Source organism: Crocodylus porosus, unplaced genomic scaffold (assembly GCF_001723895.1).
Source record: "Crocodylus porosus isolate Cpor-Errol unplaced genomic scaffold, CroPor_comp1, whole genome shotgun sequence".
NCBI classification, from domain to species: Eukaryota; Metazoa; Chordata; order Crocodylia; family Crocodylidae; genus Crocodylus; species Crocodylus porosus.
In genome coordinates, this window is record NW_017728886.1 from 201,197,881 (window position 1) to 201,215,284 (window position 17,404).

General features: G+C 38.8%; 1 protein-coding gene across 1 annotated transcript in view; it reads right to left on the reverse strand.

The window, feature by feature from the left end:
• Window positions 1–2,440: 2,440 nt before the first annotated feature.
• OPRK1 (opioid receptor kappa 1) overlaps window positions 2,441–17,404 on the reverse strand; it is a 33,403-nt gene continuing 18,439 nt past the window's right edge. The window contains exons 3-4 of the mRNA XM_019548054.1: window positions 7,447–7,799; window positions 2,441–3,347 (exon numbers count right to left, since the gene is read on the reverse strand). Of these exons, the coding sequence (XP_019403599.1) occupies window positions 2,815–3,347; window positions 7,447–7,799 (886 nt within the window). The 3' untranslated portion in view covers window positions 2,441–2,814. The remainder of the gene's footprint in view (window positions 3,348–7,446; window positions 7,800–17,404) is intronic.

The window sequence follows — 17,404 nt, forward strand, 5'->3', positions numbered from 1 at the left end:
TGGCCATCAGATCACCCCTGAGCCTATGCTTTTCCAGGCTAAAGAGTCTGATGTCTCTCATGGGATAATAATCAACTGAATATTTTTATTAGCACATCATACATAACATTAATTTTAAAATTCTTCATGGGGAGGAGTGCAGAATGGGTAGTAGAAAGATGAGATTTTTGCCATTCATATATTTGAAATATTTTATTGTGAATTTTACCTGAAACTATCTCTTTCTGTATTATTTGTACATTATAACATTATTTAGAAAGGAGGATACAAGCTTAGGCAAGGATTTTCTAAAGAAGAATTGGGAACCACATTTTCAAAATTAGGAATGTACAATAGTTGTATACATCTCATTTCTGGAAATCACTGATGTGCTCATACCAGTATTTCATGTTAGGTTCCTCACTGGAACAAAATCAGGGAATAGAAAATTTAACAAGATACTTTGTCAGTATTAGATAACTAAACATTAGGCTCCTTAACTATGAAGTGGCAAAAGTAGTGGCTACCCAGCTACACTCATTGAAGTCTGTGTGTGGTCACTGACTTCAGTACCTAACTACAAATGTGTGTGCCTAAATTTACACAAAATGGAAACATTACATATTTTTAGCTGAAGTGCAATTTTAGATCAACATAGAACAAAGAGTTTAATTTTGTTTTCAAGTTATTTCATCCTTCTCAAATCCTTTTCTAAAGAATTAACATTATGCAAAATCAGTTTTGAATAAAATTAGGAAATTTCTTTGAAAAAATATTAAAAAAATAAAGCCTTTTTCAATGTGTTTATTTTTTCAGATGAAGGATTCACCAAATCCAAATAAAAGTCACAAATGATTTGTCTTCTCCCCACCTACATTCTTCTGTAGATATACTACTTTCCGCAAAATGATTTGCCCAGCTCTACTCTTTACTTGCCTGAGAGTCATGAAATTTCTATAAAGTTGCAGTTCACCTGGTGGCTGACCTAGCTCCTTCCAATAGTTAGCCTAAAGTCAAGTAGATTTGCACCTTATAGACAACAAAAGTGTGTGTGCATGCGTGCGTGTATGTGCAGCTTTTGTGAGCTGTGGCTCACATCATCAGATGTTAGCTCCCAGTATCAGACAAGGAATTTCCCATTAACTTCAGTGAGAGCAGAATTAGGAGCAATGTGTTGATGCAATAGATGACAGCATAAAGCAATGGTTCTCACTTTGTTTAGACTCAAAGCACCTTTTGGTAGACTCGAGTTACTACTCAGAAAATGTCAATTTCTACTTTTCACTCCTTTTTTTTTTACTGCAGACAAATAACAGAGCAATTCTTCTGTTGCAAACTCAGAAAGACTGCAATACGTCAGAATGTTTTTAACACTATAGATTCCTATGAGACATTTCTAGGTTTATCTTGTGAATAATGTTTGTGCGCATAACAGTGCTAGCATTGTGTAGTGCCCTCCAGCACTCTTCAAAAGATGTCATGGCACCCTGGTTGTATATCACTGGCATAGAGACTGGGTATCTACGGTTTAGTTTCATTTCTGTGGTAAGTTACCTTAGACAAGTCAGTTAAATTCTTTCTCCATTGGCTTCCCTATCTTTGTAGAAAAAAAAAGATAATATTTACTCAAGTCAAAAGTGTTTGGAGGCTAAAACTGTTTCTGTAAATAAAGGTACAAGGTGCACTTTCATAAGCAAAATGTAGCACAGTGCATCAAAAAGAATAACTCCCATTCTCAGGATTGAGTGGTACACAAGTGAAGTAGATGTGGGGGGGAATTTATTACATTGTATGATAAAGAATCTCTAAACATATGCTTATTTTAATGTGTTTAAATAGTTAATAGTTTAAATATTAAGAAGAGCTAATATATTACATATGCCCATTTTCTGATTCACTGCACATAAACATTTAAACCTGAATCCAATTGTTTGGTTGTATTATAAATGTTATACTAGTTTTCAGTAATTAAATGCAAGAATTTGCATTTTCTTGTATTTTCTGTAAAACAAGTTGAAAGGAATAATATAATATCCACATTCAATAGATATACAACATTCTGGAGAATCACACAAATACATTAAGCATCATCTGTGAAAATATATGCAAAAATATATTAATACTTTGTCCTTAAATCTTTTTTTTTAAACACTGAAAAGTCTTCACAATATAGACACAACAAAATCACCTTGGTATGAAGGCAGATCATGCTTAAATTGGATTTCTACAGCACAAACAAACATACATGAGTTCACACAAAGTAGTCGATAAAGGTTTTGATTCTCTGTTATGCTCTGCAGTTTCAGAACTGAGAGTGTTCTTTGTTAAAAAGCAAAATAAATTAGGATGACTACTTCTCATTTCTGACAATTTAAAGGAAAAACTGGAGTTTTTGCAATTATTCAAATTAATGTTATGACCAAATGCTTAATTTCATGGTAAATGACAGATACACAAATGGTAATGACAGATACACACTGCAAGAAGAAAACAGTAATAAGAAACATTTTCATTTTGAGCCACTTTTTGAGCTTATTCTGGTATTAAGCTTTTCCTGTCTTGCAGGAAGTGAATGTCTTAGCAATATGGAAAGCATGGTCCCCAAACTGCAGAACCAATTTTTTTTCCACTGAGCTTATTTTTTGGGAATACCTCATTCATAAGTATCACCTGGATCTCATTTATGTTACTGCAAACTAGGAGAGCTCTTAAATATTGTCAAAAATGTCTCTGTGTGGCAAACTGCACTCAAACAGCAGTAGTTATCTGAGTTAGTCCTAAATCATTTGATTCTTCTCTTCCTTGAGGACAATAAGATGACATCTCCACGACTAGTCATACCGGTTTGTTTGTCCCATCTGCATCCCTTGTATAAGCAGGGTCTTGGACTGTGTTTCTGACTCTGCTGATGCTCTGCCTGTCCATCCTCATCTTAAAAGGAAAGCAGAAGTCCTTGAAACATCGCTTGAAATTTTCATCCAAAAAAGCATACAGGATTGGATTTAGGCTGCTATTGGTGTAACCCAAGGCAATACAGAAATAATAGCTGGAAATTGCTGCAGTGCTATGGGATACATCCCCTAGTGCCTCAACCAGCACAAAAATGTGAATGGGAGTCCAACAGATAATGAAAACTGCCACAACCACAAGAACCAATCTGGTAATACGACGTAGATTTCTGTCTTTTTCTCGAGACCCTGAGAGGAGTCGGACACTTTTCAAGCGCAGGATCATCAGGGTATAGCAAACAATTATAATAAGAACTGGAATAACAAATGCAAAGACGAAGACGCATATTTTCATGAAGATGTCCCACCACACATAATCCGTGTCTGGAAACTGCAAAGAACATTCAGTACTACCTGTATCTAAAAGTAAAATAGGCAAAAAGAAAAAGAAATTTGTTTTATTATTAGATATTCTAAACCATGCCTCTATCACAAAAGAAGCTAAGAAAAGTGATTACCACATAACAATCCTAATAAATAATGTTTCACCAAATCATTTCGGTAACCATTTCCATTTACTATTGCAACTGGTTTAATGTCACCAGCTTATGAAATTAGTCAGTCTTTCATATATATATAGAAAAAGCAGAGAGAGACAAAAATAAAACCTATAGAGATTGAACAAGTTTTTTGGATTTGGATCTAAGGTATTTAAGACCAGATCAGGTTTCATGTTCAATGGAACCGAACTCTTGTAGCTGTAATCATGTTATACAAAATTATAGATTTCTGCCATCCTAAAGAAATTCAATGAGGTTGCTTTGTCTGATCACATACATGTCATCATGAGACAATCCTGAAGTGAAACACTGTGGGGGCATGTGTTCCTATAAAGTTTCTTTAAGTGCAAATAGTTTAGGCACAGCACAGAGAAAAAAAATGTTTTCTTAGTAATAGATTCCTTTTTAGTAAAGAATAAGTAAAACAGATATACATAGTATCTAATTGAACTGCTTTTTGTTTTAGTGGATCACACTTCATTGCATAGCAACTGCCAGGTTTGAGCCACAGACATCACTTTGCTTCTGTTCTTCCTGTAACATCATGACTGGAAGTCACATAACATCATTTTATGTTCTAGTAATATATTGTCAAGCAAAAATGAACGTTTGTAGTCTTAGCTAATACAACTGGACTTGAATTCAAGATTTCATTACAGGTCCTGCAGTGAAGTGGCACAAGCAGTATTTTGTATAGAATTCCTGGGGTAGATTTGATGGCAGGTGGTGCTAGTTAAGGAAATTGCTGCTGAAACTTGTTTTGCCTTGAGTAGACAGTGTTTTTACTACTGCTGTTCAATTGATTGACTGCAAAGTGTTCTGTCAGAATCCTAGCTCTACTGTACAATTCAAGGATTTTGTAGGTGGTATCTTTTATTGGACCAACTGCATGGCTGGGATAGACCTAGACAAACTTTTGAAAGCAATGTATCCTTCTTTAGGTCTATGCAAGTCCTTCCTGAAGCTTTATGACTTCCTCTTAAATCAAGTTACTTCCTAATATAGAACCTTATGAAGAAAGGACCCTGGGCATCAGAAAAACAGACTGTGACTCACTCAGGAAACTGGTGGGCAGGATCCCTTGGGAGGCCACTCTGAGGGGGAAAGATGCTCAGGAGAGCTGTTTGTATTTTAAAGAAACCTTACAGAAGGCACAGGACAAACCATCCCAATGTGCAGAAAGACTAGCAAGTATGGCAGAAGACCGGTCTGGCTTAGCTTCAGGGAGCTAAAACACAAAAAGAAAGCTTACAAGATGTAACAACTTGGACAAACTACTAGAGAGTATAAAAGTATTGCTTGGGCATGCAAAGATGAAATAAGGAAGGCCAAAGTGCTGCAGTATCTCCATTTTCAAAACACTGATGCTTGGCTTACATGTGGCTGAACAAGCGGTTTCTAAAATGCATCAAATGCAAAGGGAAAGTATGCAGACATTGGAAGGATGGGGAGGTAGGTCACCAAGGAAGCACACCAGGAAATAGCAAGAACCTGCATGAAAAAAAATCAGGAGTGCAAAGATGAAGAACAAACTGTACCCGGCAAAGGAAGTTAAGGACAACAAGAAGAGATTCTATGAATATGTTGGCCAGAAAAGAAGGTCCAAGGAAGCTGTGGGTCCTCTGGTAACAAACCAGTGGGGGGGGACTCCTAACAGAAGATATAAGGAAGGCAGAGCTACTCAAGAAGGCAGAGCTATGTTGCCTCAGCCTGCACAAAAAATTTAGCTGCACACAGACACCTAATTAGGATTATCTGGATAAGGAATGGGGAAAGCTGAGGGATGAGATAACAAGAGATGGCCAGAGAGTTTTTTGTGGGTGTGAATAAATTCAGTCAGCAGGGCTGGATGACCTTCGTCCCAGGGTACTGAGAGAACTGGAAAAGATCTTTGAGCCCTTGTCAATGATCTTCATGGGAGGTGGGCCAGGTAGCAGAAGACTAGAAAAGAGCCAATGTAGTGCCCCTCTTTAAAAAAGGCAAAAAGGAAGACTAGGGGAATTACAGACCTGTTAGCCTCACCTCAATACCTGGGAAGTTACTGGAGCATATCCTAAATAAGATAATTAGCAAGCATCTGAAAGAAGAAAGGTTGATCACAAGCACGAAGTATGAACTTAGGAAAAACAAATCATGTCAAACAAACTTGATCTTCTTTGACAAAGTAACTACTTGTGTGGATGAAACAAATGGTATAGATATAGCGAATCTGGACTTCAACAAGGCCTCTGACAAGGTCCCACAGACCTTCTTATAAACAAATTAGAGAAATGTGGGCTGGATGAAACTATTCCAAGGTGGAGAGATAACTAGTTCAATAGCTGTAAGCAAAGGGCAATTATTAATGGGTCCGTGTCAGAATGGCAGGAGGTTTTGAGTGGAGACCCACAAGGGTCTGTCCTAGACCCAGTGCTGTTCAACATGTTTATTAGTTATTTGGATGCTGACATAGAAAGCTTCTTGAGCAAGTCTGAAGATGATACAAAACTGGGAAGGATTGTGAACATATTGGGTGATGCGAGCACAATTCAGAAGGGTCTCAACAGATTGGAAAGCTGGGCTAGAGCTAACAGGATGAAGTTCAGTGCAGACAAATGCAAAATGCTCAGGAAAAATAATCCAAAACATAAATATAAATGGGGGACACCTGGCTGGATGGCAGCACCATGGAAAAGGATTTGGGAGTCCTGATACATCACAGACTCAGTATGAGTCTGTAGCATGATGTAGCCACACAAAAGGCAAATACAGTTTTGGGCTGCATGAATAGAAGCATAAGGTGCAAGACATAGGAGGTGATAATGCCTCTCTACTTGGCACTAGTTAGGCCTCATCTGTGTATTTCTGGGCTCCACATTTTAAAAAGGACATGGAAAAGTTAGAAAGGGTCCAGAGGTGAGCAACAAAGATAATAAGAGGCTTGGAAAGCAAGTCATACTAGGAAAGGCTGAAGTAGCTAGGCACATTCAGCTTGTGGAAAAGGCACTTAAGAGGAACATGATAGCAGTCTTCAAATACTAGAAGGGTTGCCATAAAGAAGAGAGAAAACACCTTTTCTTTCTTGCTGCAGAGAGGAGGGCAAAAACCGATGACTTGAAGTTGCAGCAAAGTAAATTTAGATTGGATAACCAGAATAACTTCTTTATCATTAGAATAGTGAGGCAGTGGAACAGACTACATAGGGAAGTTGTAGACTCTCCAGCACTAGAAGTGTTCAAGAAGAGGCTGGACAGCCACTGGTTGGGGATGATCTAGGCACAGCTATGCCTGTGTTTTACTGTGGGTATTTCCCATGTTTCTAGGCTTTGCTAGTTGCCCTGATCCCTCCCTCCCGCCCCCCCCCCACCTTTTGCTACATGTGTCAGGGTGTTTTTAAACCTGGCTCAGAGACATTCGGTGTTGGCTACAACTAAGATGCAGGACTTCAGTTAGGGTGTGCCGACTGTCCTGCTGGGAGCAAATCCAGAGATTCCTAGCTACAGGGTCTTGCTGCTCTGCTCAAGGTCAAGCCAATTGCCACATTTGGGGTCAAGAAAAACTGTAAGATTTTAAGCCATCTTCTGTAGTGTCTTCAGAATTGTTAATTTCTACTGTCTACTGTCCACTCAAAGATTTTGGTGGCCTTTTCCTAGGAGAGATAATGACTCAGTGTATGTTTCAGTCATTTAATTAACAAAGACATCTTACTTTTCATTATTTATATTTCTTTCTAAAGCGTTCCATAATACATGGACAATATTGTAAGTATTAAAGTCCTAGAAATATGAGATAGAAGAGCATTCATTATTAAATACTTGCTGAAAAATGTAACCAATATTTTTACACACAGAATTATAGGATACACAAATTAGAGAAGTGTGAGTTAAGGAGGTTCCACTGTTCTCAATGGTCCAAGCCACATTGTTATATTATGTTAGAAACAAAAGAATTTAAGTTTAAGTGATCAGGATTATACTCACCTTCCCTGACTTTGGTTCCTCCAAGAACTATTGCAGATATACCCACTGATGAGGACAACAGCCAAATACATATATTGATTATCTTTGCTTTGAGAGGAGTACGAAAATCCAGAGCCTTCACAGGGTGACACACAGCAATGTATCGATCAACACTCATCATGGTCAATGTGAATATGCTGGTAAACATGTTGTAATAGTCAATTGAAATAACAATTTTACACAGCACATCCCCAAAAGGCCATGAGTTCATCAGGTACTCCGTACTTTGAAAAGGCATAGTAGTGGTAACTAAAGCATCCGCAAGAGCCAGATTGAAAATATAGATGTTTGTTGCCGTCTTCATCTTTGTATACCTAAAGCACAAAAAAAAAAAGTTTATTATAGCAATGAGTTCACAAATATGGTCAGAGTATTAAGGGAATTTTATGTAAACACATTTGGACAACAGTCTCTAGTTCACAGACAAAAGTGCAAGAATGACCAAGACTCAAGGATTATATTAAATATAGCACCTCAACTGTATCACTTACGTATTGCCCATAACTATTGGGATTACTGGCAGAACTGGACAAACAACTAATTTTAATTGGATGTCAGTTTAAATGTCAGTTTTAATTTTGTCATCTAAAATCCAGCTACAAATAAATTAAAACAATTTATTTCATTTGCAAGGACAGAAATTCTAGCGTGACCTTTCCTTATAGCCAGATTGTTGCTTGTTGTTGGTGGGAAGTAGTTGATATCCTTATCTCACCTTGCGCTTTCATGAACCAATGTTAACCATCATTCTTCCTAGGCCAAACTCTCTACTTATATAAATTATTCTCTCTCTACTGATTTGCACTAGCTAATGATCTGACCCATAGCCTATACTTAATAAAAATAAACTTCTGCAATCCATCACAATTACTTGCAACATAATATGTGTATGCACATACACACTTTAATGCACTGTTAATATACTTTAAAGCAAAATTGATACCTTTATTTGCTTTGTGTTATACCTTTTAAGAACTGTAGCCTGCAAGAGCAACAACACAGTAGGATCACACATGGAAAAGTAATTTTTAAGGTTCAGAAGTGTGACATAACAGCTTTTTAAACATTTCTCATCATGCTCAAGGTGCATACAATGATTATATTATTACACAGCAATAATGTTCATGTTGATAGTAGAGGGGAACTGAAAGTCAGGATATCCAAGACTGCTTTTGACTCTATTATTGGCTCACTTTCAATTATCCTTATCACCTTTCTATATCTGTTTCCCCATTAATAATATACTGACTCTTGTAAAACACCTTTCTTTTAGGAAGCAGTTTATGTATAAATCCTGAAATACTTTAAGATTCACTCACTTTCTTCTGCTCAGGTCTCTTGTACTCCTAGAGTACATGCACACCTTCACAGGACCTCACCTACAGTCATGCGGCTTACTTTAAACCATGTGACAGTAGATCGGGTCTTGCTTATGTGACATTTGCCTGTGCCAGAAGCCATGCTGGGGGCCTGATCTAAGACAGGGTGGGAGAGGGTTGGCAGGGAGCTAGAAGGTCTGAGAGGAGTGTTGGGCAAGGGGCTAAAAATAGCCTGATCAAGGTGGTTGGGTAGAAAGAGCACAGCCCCAGAACTAGGATGAGTATTTGGGCTTTCTTAGCCCTGGGGCTTTACTCTGAACATGTACAGATGTTCATTAGATCGGGCTAACCTGTTCCCTATCTAACTTTGTTCATCTCCTCAGGTTAACTAAGTTAGATCAGGCCAGCCATTTTCGCTCCATCTGACCTCCCCACACATCTGTACAGATCTGCACTTAGATGAATCTAAATCAATCTAAATTAGGTCAATCTAAGTATAACGTCTGCATGTACCCATACATTTCAAACATGTGTACAGTCATTTCCATGTGCAAACCTGACAGCGATGTGCCTAATTGCTTGTTTGGGCATATCATTAACTGATTTGTAGATAGAAATATAGAATCTGTGAGCACAGCTGACGCACAATATGTGAAAGTGGCTGCTCATTAAACTTAATTTGTAAGATGAAAAATAACTGTGCAGTCTAATAATGAGCAGTTTTGTAATGCCAACTGCAGGCACATGCAGAATAAGAATAGTTTTATGTAATTAAAATATATACAAAACACTAATTTCTGATTAATAGACAACTTATGGGCTGAGGCAGTTCTTTTGAAGTATTCGTAACAAAATATATTGAGAAAATGAAAGGCCTGTGATGAAAAGAAGTTGTACATTTTTTCCTTAGATACCAATGAAATCAATCATATCTATTGGTTAAGCAGAAGCTGACTTTAAAAATTCTTCGTATATGATAAGGAAGAAATATTGTAAACTCTGCATGTATATTATAAGGAAATATTGTTAATATATTCATTTTCATTCATCAGTCCAGAACGGGCTCACGAATGCCCTCAGCTGTGACACATCACAGCTGAACCACTTCACTAAGTGATGTCTGTTTCTAGCTAGTTTATTAACAAGTCGGTACACAGTCCAGAAAATTATCAGAACCGATTACTAAATTATTACCTGTTTTTTCAAAATACTAATTTCAACCAGAGAAGAAGAGGTAGACAAGAAATTACTGCGTGGCATTAATGATGCTAAAGTCGGGTAGCTCTTTTCAAATCATTTTTTTCATTGAAATATAACTTTAACAACAACAGTATTTTCAGGCTGAAATGTTCCCTGAAATATGAAATAGGCGTTTTAGAAAGTTTGACAAACATAGTATGGCAGAGTTCCACAATAGTGCTAATATATCTAAACTGCAAATAAGGGTAGGAATGAATTAAATGAAATATGAAGAGTAAAACAATGTTATAGGAGGGCCCTGACTCAGTGAAACCAAATCATATATAAAAACAAATGTCAAAAGCTCCTATCAATTATATGTACCTGATTCTGTTCTGCTTCCATGTGTGATTTTTTTTCATGAATGTCAAGCAGTAAAGATCAGGGGCTTATATGCAGATGAAAATAATAATGAAAATAAATCAGAACATAGTAACAGGCTGAGGATATAGGGTAACTAGATATCAATCCAATATGATGGATCTGCTGCCTTTGAGGTCTTAAATATCAATAATAAAGTTTGTCAATATGGAACTAACACACAGCCAGCTGCAATATGCTGCAATTGTCTTGTTGATATAAAGTTAGGCAAGTGGTTCTCAACCTTTTTAGATTCATGGCAGCCCTTGTTAGACCCACCGCACCCTTTGGAAAATGCTGGCTCTCAGCTTTCACTCCTTTTTGGACTTTAGAAAAATAGTAGAGCAATTATTCTGTTGCAAAGATCCCAGAAAGACCACAATGGATCAAAATGTTTTTGATATTCCAGATTCTAACTTGAAATTGCTGGGCCTATCTTGTGAACTGTGCATAGGTGTTTGCATGCCTCACAATGCTAGTAATTGCCAGATCCTTACAAGTATTTCTTGGCACCCGAGGATATCTGGTTGAAAAAAACCCTGTGTTAGACCTCATCATCACTTTCTGAATGACAGTCTAGCTTTTACAGAAGCAAGGGCACATTTTCATGTTAAAAACAATAAATATAAAAATGTTATTGTAGGCCAAGATTTTCAGTGGAAGCCTAAAGCTAGAGCCTAAAGTCATCTTTAGATTCCTAGATGTCTAAGGCATCTTCTGGCACCTAAATATTCCTAAGTGGCAAGCTCCCAGAAGTTCCTACTGAAATGAATGGCAGTTGCCATGTGCACAGACTTTCTATAAAAAAAAATGCATAAAAGTACAGACTTAAGAGCAAAAGCCAATGGGTGGCTACACAAAAAGTTGCCATGTGGTAAGCAAAGGGATGAACTTGCTGTCTGTGTGCATGCTCTTAGCTCACAGTATATGTTACATAGCTTCCCCCCTCGGTGCAGCTATCCAAAACTCAGTGAAGTAAGTCATCTCACATCTACCTTACATACATGGGTAATCACCTCAGGGTAATGAATATTTCAACCTTACCTCATGGTAGTTTGCCCTTGAAGGCATATACCAAGGAATTCATTTCTTTATTATTGTATCTAGTTAAAATCCATACATAAAAAGTTATTATGAAGTTACTCATGAACTGCAAGGAATCTTTTTTTATTTAAAAATGGAACAGTTCCCTTGGACCAGGACCCTTGGATCAAAAAGCATGACTCTCTACTGTTTCTCCTTAAGAACAAGCTCCCTTAGCTCAAATGCAACAAGAAACTTAAGCTTGCATACAGTTTTACCATTAGAGGTTGATCAAGAGGGATATTGTTCCTTGGCTGGATAAATGTATCCCAACCCAAGATATAATTTAAGTCTCCTTTCAGGCCACTATAACTGCACTAAACAAGTCATCTGCAGGGACTAAACATGGGATTTCCAGATATAACCCTCTACACCTTGAGTAAGTTTGGGGGCTAGTTTAAACCAATAAACTTCTTCATAAGGTCTCACCATTAAAAGATAACAATGTCATATTGTGGTAGTATAAATACACTGTTTTTCTCCTTGTTAAAAAAAAAGACTTGAAAAATCATTAGTGTAAGTGAGGGGTACAGGATGGAAGAGGACAGGGTGACAGGGGCATGAGTCCCACAGTGCTTGTAAGGCAGGGCACCGGAGGGGAGACAGGGGAGCCTAAGCCACCAGCAACACAGAGGAGAGTGGAGTGGGGTCAGGTGTTCCCTCTTCAGCCTCACCTTCCCTCCCTGTGGAAGATACTGTTGCTGCAAGGAGAGTATCACCAAACTGGGGAGCTTATGGATATATGAGTATCACCAAATTGGGCAGCTTTGCACAGTCACTCACTGTATAAAATGGCAGCACTCGTGGGCCCAGGGGAGAAGGGCTGCTGGCAGCAGCATCCTGTCCCTACCCTGCTGGGCATGGCTAAAGCCTAGAGCTCCGCTGTCTCCATTCCAGCACCCCAGCGTGCAAACCCTCAAGTCTGAGTCTGCTGCCAAGTGACAAAATCTACTAGTTCAACCTTTGAACTAGTAGATTTTTTTTGAGGGTTTTATTTTTATTTTTTTGTTCTTTATTTTGATTTGGGGATTTTTTTCTATTAAACATAAGCTTGTATTTTGTCTTGTATGTAGAAGCAACAATTATGGTTGATCTTTTCTGGAGCTGCTGAAAGAACCCAGAAAAAACCCAAGCATATTGTAATTTCCCATATAGTAATTTGAGGGGACAAGGATGTTCATTTTTAATACTTAATCTATCAAAAAGTCATTTAATTCATTTAATAAAACAGGCAAAAACACAAGTTTTTAAGCAGTCCAATTGAAAGTCCTTCCCGCCTCTCCCCTGGCAACAGCTCTATTCTTTAATTTTTCAAATCTTGTGATGTCACCTAGTTCTCCAGTCTTCAGAGTGCCAACCTAGACAGAAACAGACCTTGTAATGTAAAATACACCGGTGACTCATGGATCTGCTTCTAAGGATAGTGGGCTGTATTTTACAAAGCTTGCAGGGGAAAAGGCTGTTTTCCAATGGGACAGACAACTGGAGAGCTTTAGCTTCACAAAAGCAAAAATAGCCTCATGAAAGTAGGAAATAGGTAAAGCAACCACAACTAAAAGCTTAGTGAGCAGGAGACCAATTATTTTGAGGAACTTGTAGACTCCATCTTGAAATCAGCCTTTATAAGAGCCCTTGGGTGACTAGCTATCTCATTCAGATCCAGTGGACACAGATTGATCCTGTTCACCATTTCTCTACTATGTGCTGCTCCTCATCCCATGAAGCAGTTCCTGTTTCAGCAGGGTGACCTGAGTGGAGCATACTATCACTTCCCTTATTATATGCCATATGCAGCAATGATGATAATAGCAGTTGTGGGAGAAAAAATATTCACTCCTGCATTGCAGTTTCAGTAGAACAAGCTGTTTCTTAAGCCTCAAGTCTTTCTAAAGCAGGAGTGACTGTTCTTTACTTTGATGGAGGCCTCTGTGCTGGTGGATCCTGTGTTATCATCTGGTGAAGGGCAGAGGTCTCTCTGCCCTCAGGGAACAGAAATAGCAGGTCCAGCAAAAAAATTTCAAGATGTCGTTTCTCTTGTTTTGCTTTGCAAGAACTATCACTCTTCCAGGGCAAAATGGTGATTGCCTCCAACAGTCCTCTTGCCTGCAGTCAAATTATGATCTGATAACTGTTCCTATCTAGATATTTCTGTAAGAGAGAAATAGAGGAAAAAATTATATACACACAGAGGGCCCATTATCTGGATTCCTCTCATAGGGAATAATCTTCTACCTATTTTCAAAGCAAAATATTTGTTCTCTGCCTTACAAGTACAGATAGAAAATATTAGCAGCCAATTCAGGGACTATTCTCTCTCATAACTTTTTAATTTAAACTCTGGGCAAAATAGTAGTTGCATTTCAAAGAGGCATTCTACTTGTGCTTACTGGAATAACCTAGCGGTAGCAGGGGGAATGTGCTATATATTAACTTCATAGTGAATGAGCACTACAATTGTACTATAAGGCATGTCCATGCTATAAAGGAGCTGGTTTATAAGGATGGTTTCCAATCCCCCTCACTAGACTGCCAGTGCTCAGGATGGACTACATTCCACTCTATCTATATGGTGTATGGGTGGACATCTTAGTGTGATTCTTTTCCATTCTGCTTGAGTCCTGGAAAAACAGTTAGTGCAAAAGATGGATTATTCTTCCTCCTTGCTGCTCTTTTGCACCTCAAAGTTAAATTGATAGCATATTATAAAAGCAAACATAATGATAGATTTTCAGAACTTGAACAAGGTAGGACAGAAACAAACTTAGGTGCCTACATTCACTTACACGTTTAACACGTGGAACAGAATCTGGTCCCTAGTGTCTCTTTTTGAGAGACCGCTTCTCTGCCCCTATATGTTGTTTATCTGTCCCCCTCAGCTCACTGCTCCATACCCCCACCTCCTTACAGCCTGCAAACTTTTCAAGCCTCTGTATTATTCACCAGATCCAAAACAATCTTTCCTTGTGAGGTTTGTTGGGCTCCATGTGGTAAAAAGATAAGCCTAACACTCTTGGATCATTTGGGTCTCTCTGTTCTGACAAACGTTGGATAAGCTAGCCATCCTGGAATCACCTCCAGAAGCAGCACAGCTGCTGACACAGCTAACATTCATATTCACTGAGCATTGACTAAAGATTTAAAAAAACCCAGCCATTATGACTAAATCAGCTTAAGGAATCAGCCAGGGTTTGGAAAGGCATGATTAAGTAAGAATATTTAAATTGGCTGGGAAAGACTCTAGCATCTAGCAAAACCCTACTCTGCATAAGAATGAAGAGGACATTATTATGCCCACTTCATTCAAAGTCACTTTTGGGGACCAATCTGACCTCAACACGCTCGGGAAGAATCAGTGCATTGAGACAGAATAGCACTGGTTCCTAGGAGCCATTAGCTGGGCAAGATTTGTTAGCTCTCATATTCTAGCTATCTCCCTTTTCCTTCCTATCGCTCTTTCATGCCAGAGCAACACAAGCTGGCAAAGAGCTGAGCTGAGATCTGACCTTTGTCTTCAAAGTAAAATGGTCTATTTCTCTCTCTAATCCCTGATTGTTACAGGTCTCACGTTATCCTCATTCTGCTGTTTGGAACTAAAACAGATTCCCAAACCTCTTGCATCTCCACAACCTCAACAGCATACCCTAAGATGCTTCAGGATAAATCATTTTCATAGCTGCACTCCTATCATCCAGCCCTGCTACACACACACTCCCTCATGATTCTGGGTGAAATGAATTTGTCAGCCAGAAAGTTTATCTGACTAGACATAACTCAGCACACAGGCAAGATGGAGATCTGACAGGATGAGAGCCAAAAGGTCTAAGTATATGAATGGCAAACATCTGGCCCTTACCTTTTTTTTTTATCTAGTATGCTGTTAGTTTGTGAAACTATCCACAATCCTGTTCATACTTAATGGGTGTCTTCAATATTCAGTGGTGTTCGTAGGCAAAATTTCTCCAGGAGAACTTGTGACTCTACCATCCGCTATTAATATTCCCATTTTTTCCCAGTACACGTGATAGGGCATTCCCTCAAGGAACAGCTCCTTCAACCACCTCATAAAGTCCAACCATTTTTTGTTCACAAGTATTTGCCTTTAGGCAAATCCTATGTCAAACAGTCTAATGCAGTTGTTTAAGTGAAACTTGGTTTTTTCTATTAGTAGAGAAGACACTGGAGCAAAGGAAGGAAGGAAACAGGATGAGGAAAGCAAATCAGCTAATGATTGGTAGTTCATTGATCCTTCTAAACTTCTGCTTCCAAAGAAGCTGCAAGCACTGTCATCACCAAATCTTCCCAGGACCTGCTCACATTTCTTGCTAGCTGGCCGACATTTTCTGCTTCCACCCTGTAACATTATCCCTCTTCGACTCATTATTATATCAGAACGTATTCTTTTGAACTGCAGTGAAAATTATGATATTCCTCAGCTTTACCTTATTAAAAATCATCTTTATTAAGATGAGGAGGCAACGATGGCTTCATTGGGAATGGTTATTTTAAGGGTTTGGGTTGGGTTTTCTTTTGGTTTCTGGTTGCTCCAAACCTGCAGGAGAACATAATGTTTGTCAGTGTAAGACCTAGAACACAGCATCCAATGACACCGTTTTGCCATTATCAATAAAATAATGTAGTAGAGAGCATGCACATAAAATGGATAAAGCTCTCACCAGTTGTCAACAGTGCTTGATTCTGGAGCAGAGATTTGGAGTCTCTTCTGTAGTTCTTCCAAATGATTTGTAAGAAAATACTTCAGAGAAGACATCAAGCATTTCATATTAAGTGTATACTAAATAAGGAAGTTAAGTTGTAGGCACAATCTTATATCTGCAATTAATCCTATGCCAATAAAGGAAGAGAGAGTTAATTCTTCAGTCCATCCTTAGCTGGTGAAAACTTGGATATAAAATTCAGTGTGCCACCAAATTACCCCCCACATCAATTTGACAGATTCCCCCAGCTCAGCTTCAGACTAAGCTACCTGGGCATCTGTGCACTTAACCAGATAATTGACAACCGAAGCATTGCTTCCCTGCTGAGCCCAGGATACAGCCAAAAAATTATTCCCACCCACTTGCTCACACTCCACACCTCCCCACACAGAATGGGTAGGTCTTCTTTCTTAGTAACAGTCCTTGGCTCAGCAGGACACAAGTATAGATATGGCCTTAGACTACACTTCTGAGGCTGTTTCCAGCATCCAGTTTTTTTTTTGAGTGATTATATGAGATACCTGGGGTATATTTCTCAGAGGCAGGGCCATCAAAAGTCTGCACACTTAATTATGTAAATCAGATTTTCAGAACAAAAAGGCGCTTAGCATGCCTTTCAAAAACTCCTGACAAATAATGTGTGCAGATATATATAGGAAATTTCCTATAGGAATTTTTAACTTAGGCATTGAATGGCCAGATTCTGAATCCATCAACTGACCATGCATACAGCACCGCTGAACTTCTGCATGCCTCTGGGACAGAAGACAGCAGGGTTAGGGACAGACATTATACATAAAGCAGTTTAAGTGATCAGAAACTGTTTTAAACCTGTAACAGAACAGATGTTCAGTGCACATAAACCAGTTTGAAAATGGCTAAAAACCAGTTTGAGATAAACCTGGTGGAATGTAGTATCAGACTTAACTGATTTGGCTGCAACTGGTTTATGCAATGTCTGTCCTAGACCCCTTTCTGGTTTAAATGAAATCAGACTCCCCCGCACCCCTCATGCTTTCTGGGCTGGGTGGGACTCTGTGCTCCACAGCAGAGTTGGCTCCTCCCCTCTGATCCCTGGCTGCAGCTTCAGCAGTATCTGCAGGTGTGTGCTTGGCTCCTGCTCTCCCCCTCCCCTCCCCACTCTCTGCTAAGCAGGCATTCCCCCATCCCTCGCAGACAGCTCTCAGCACTAGCTAGCAAACC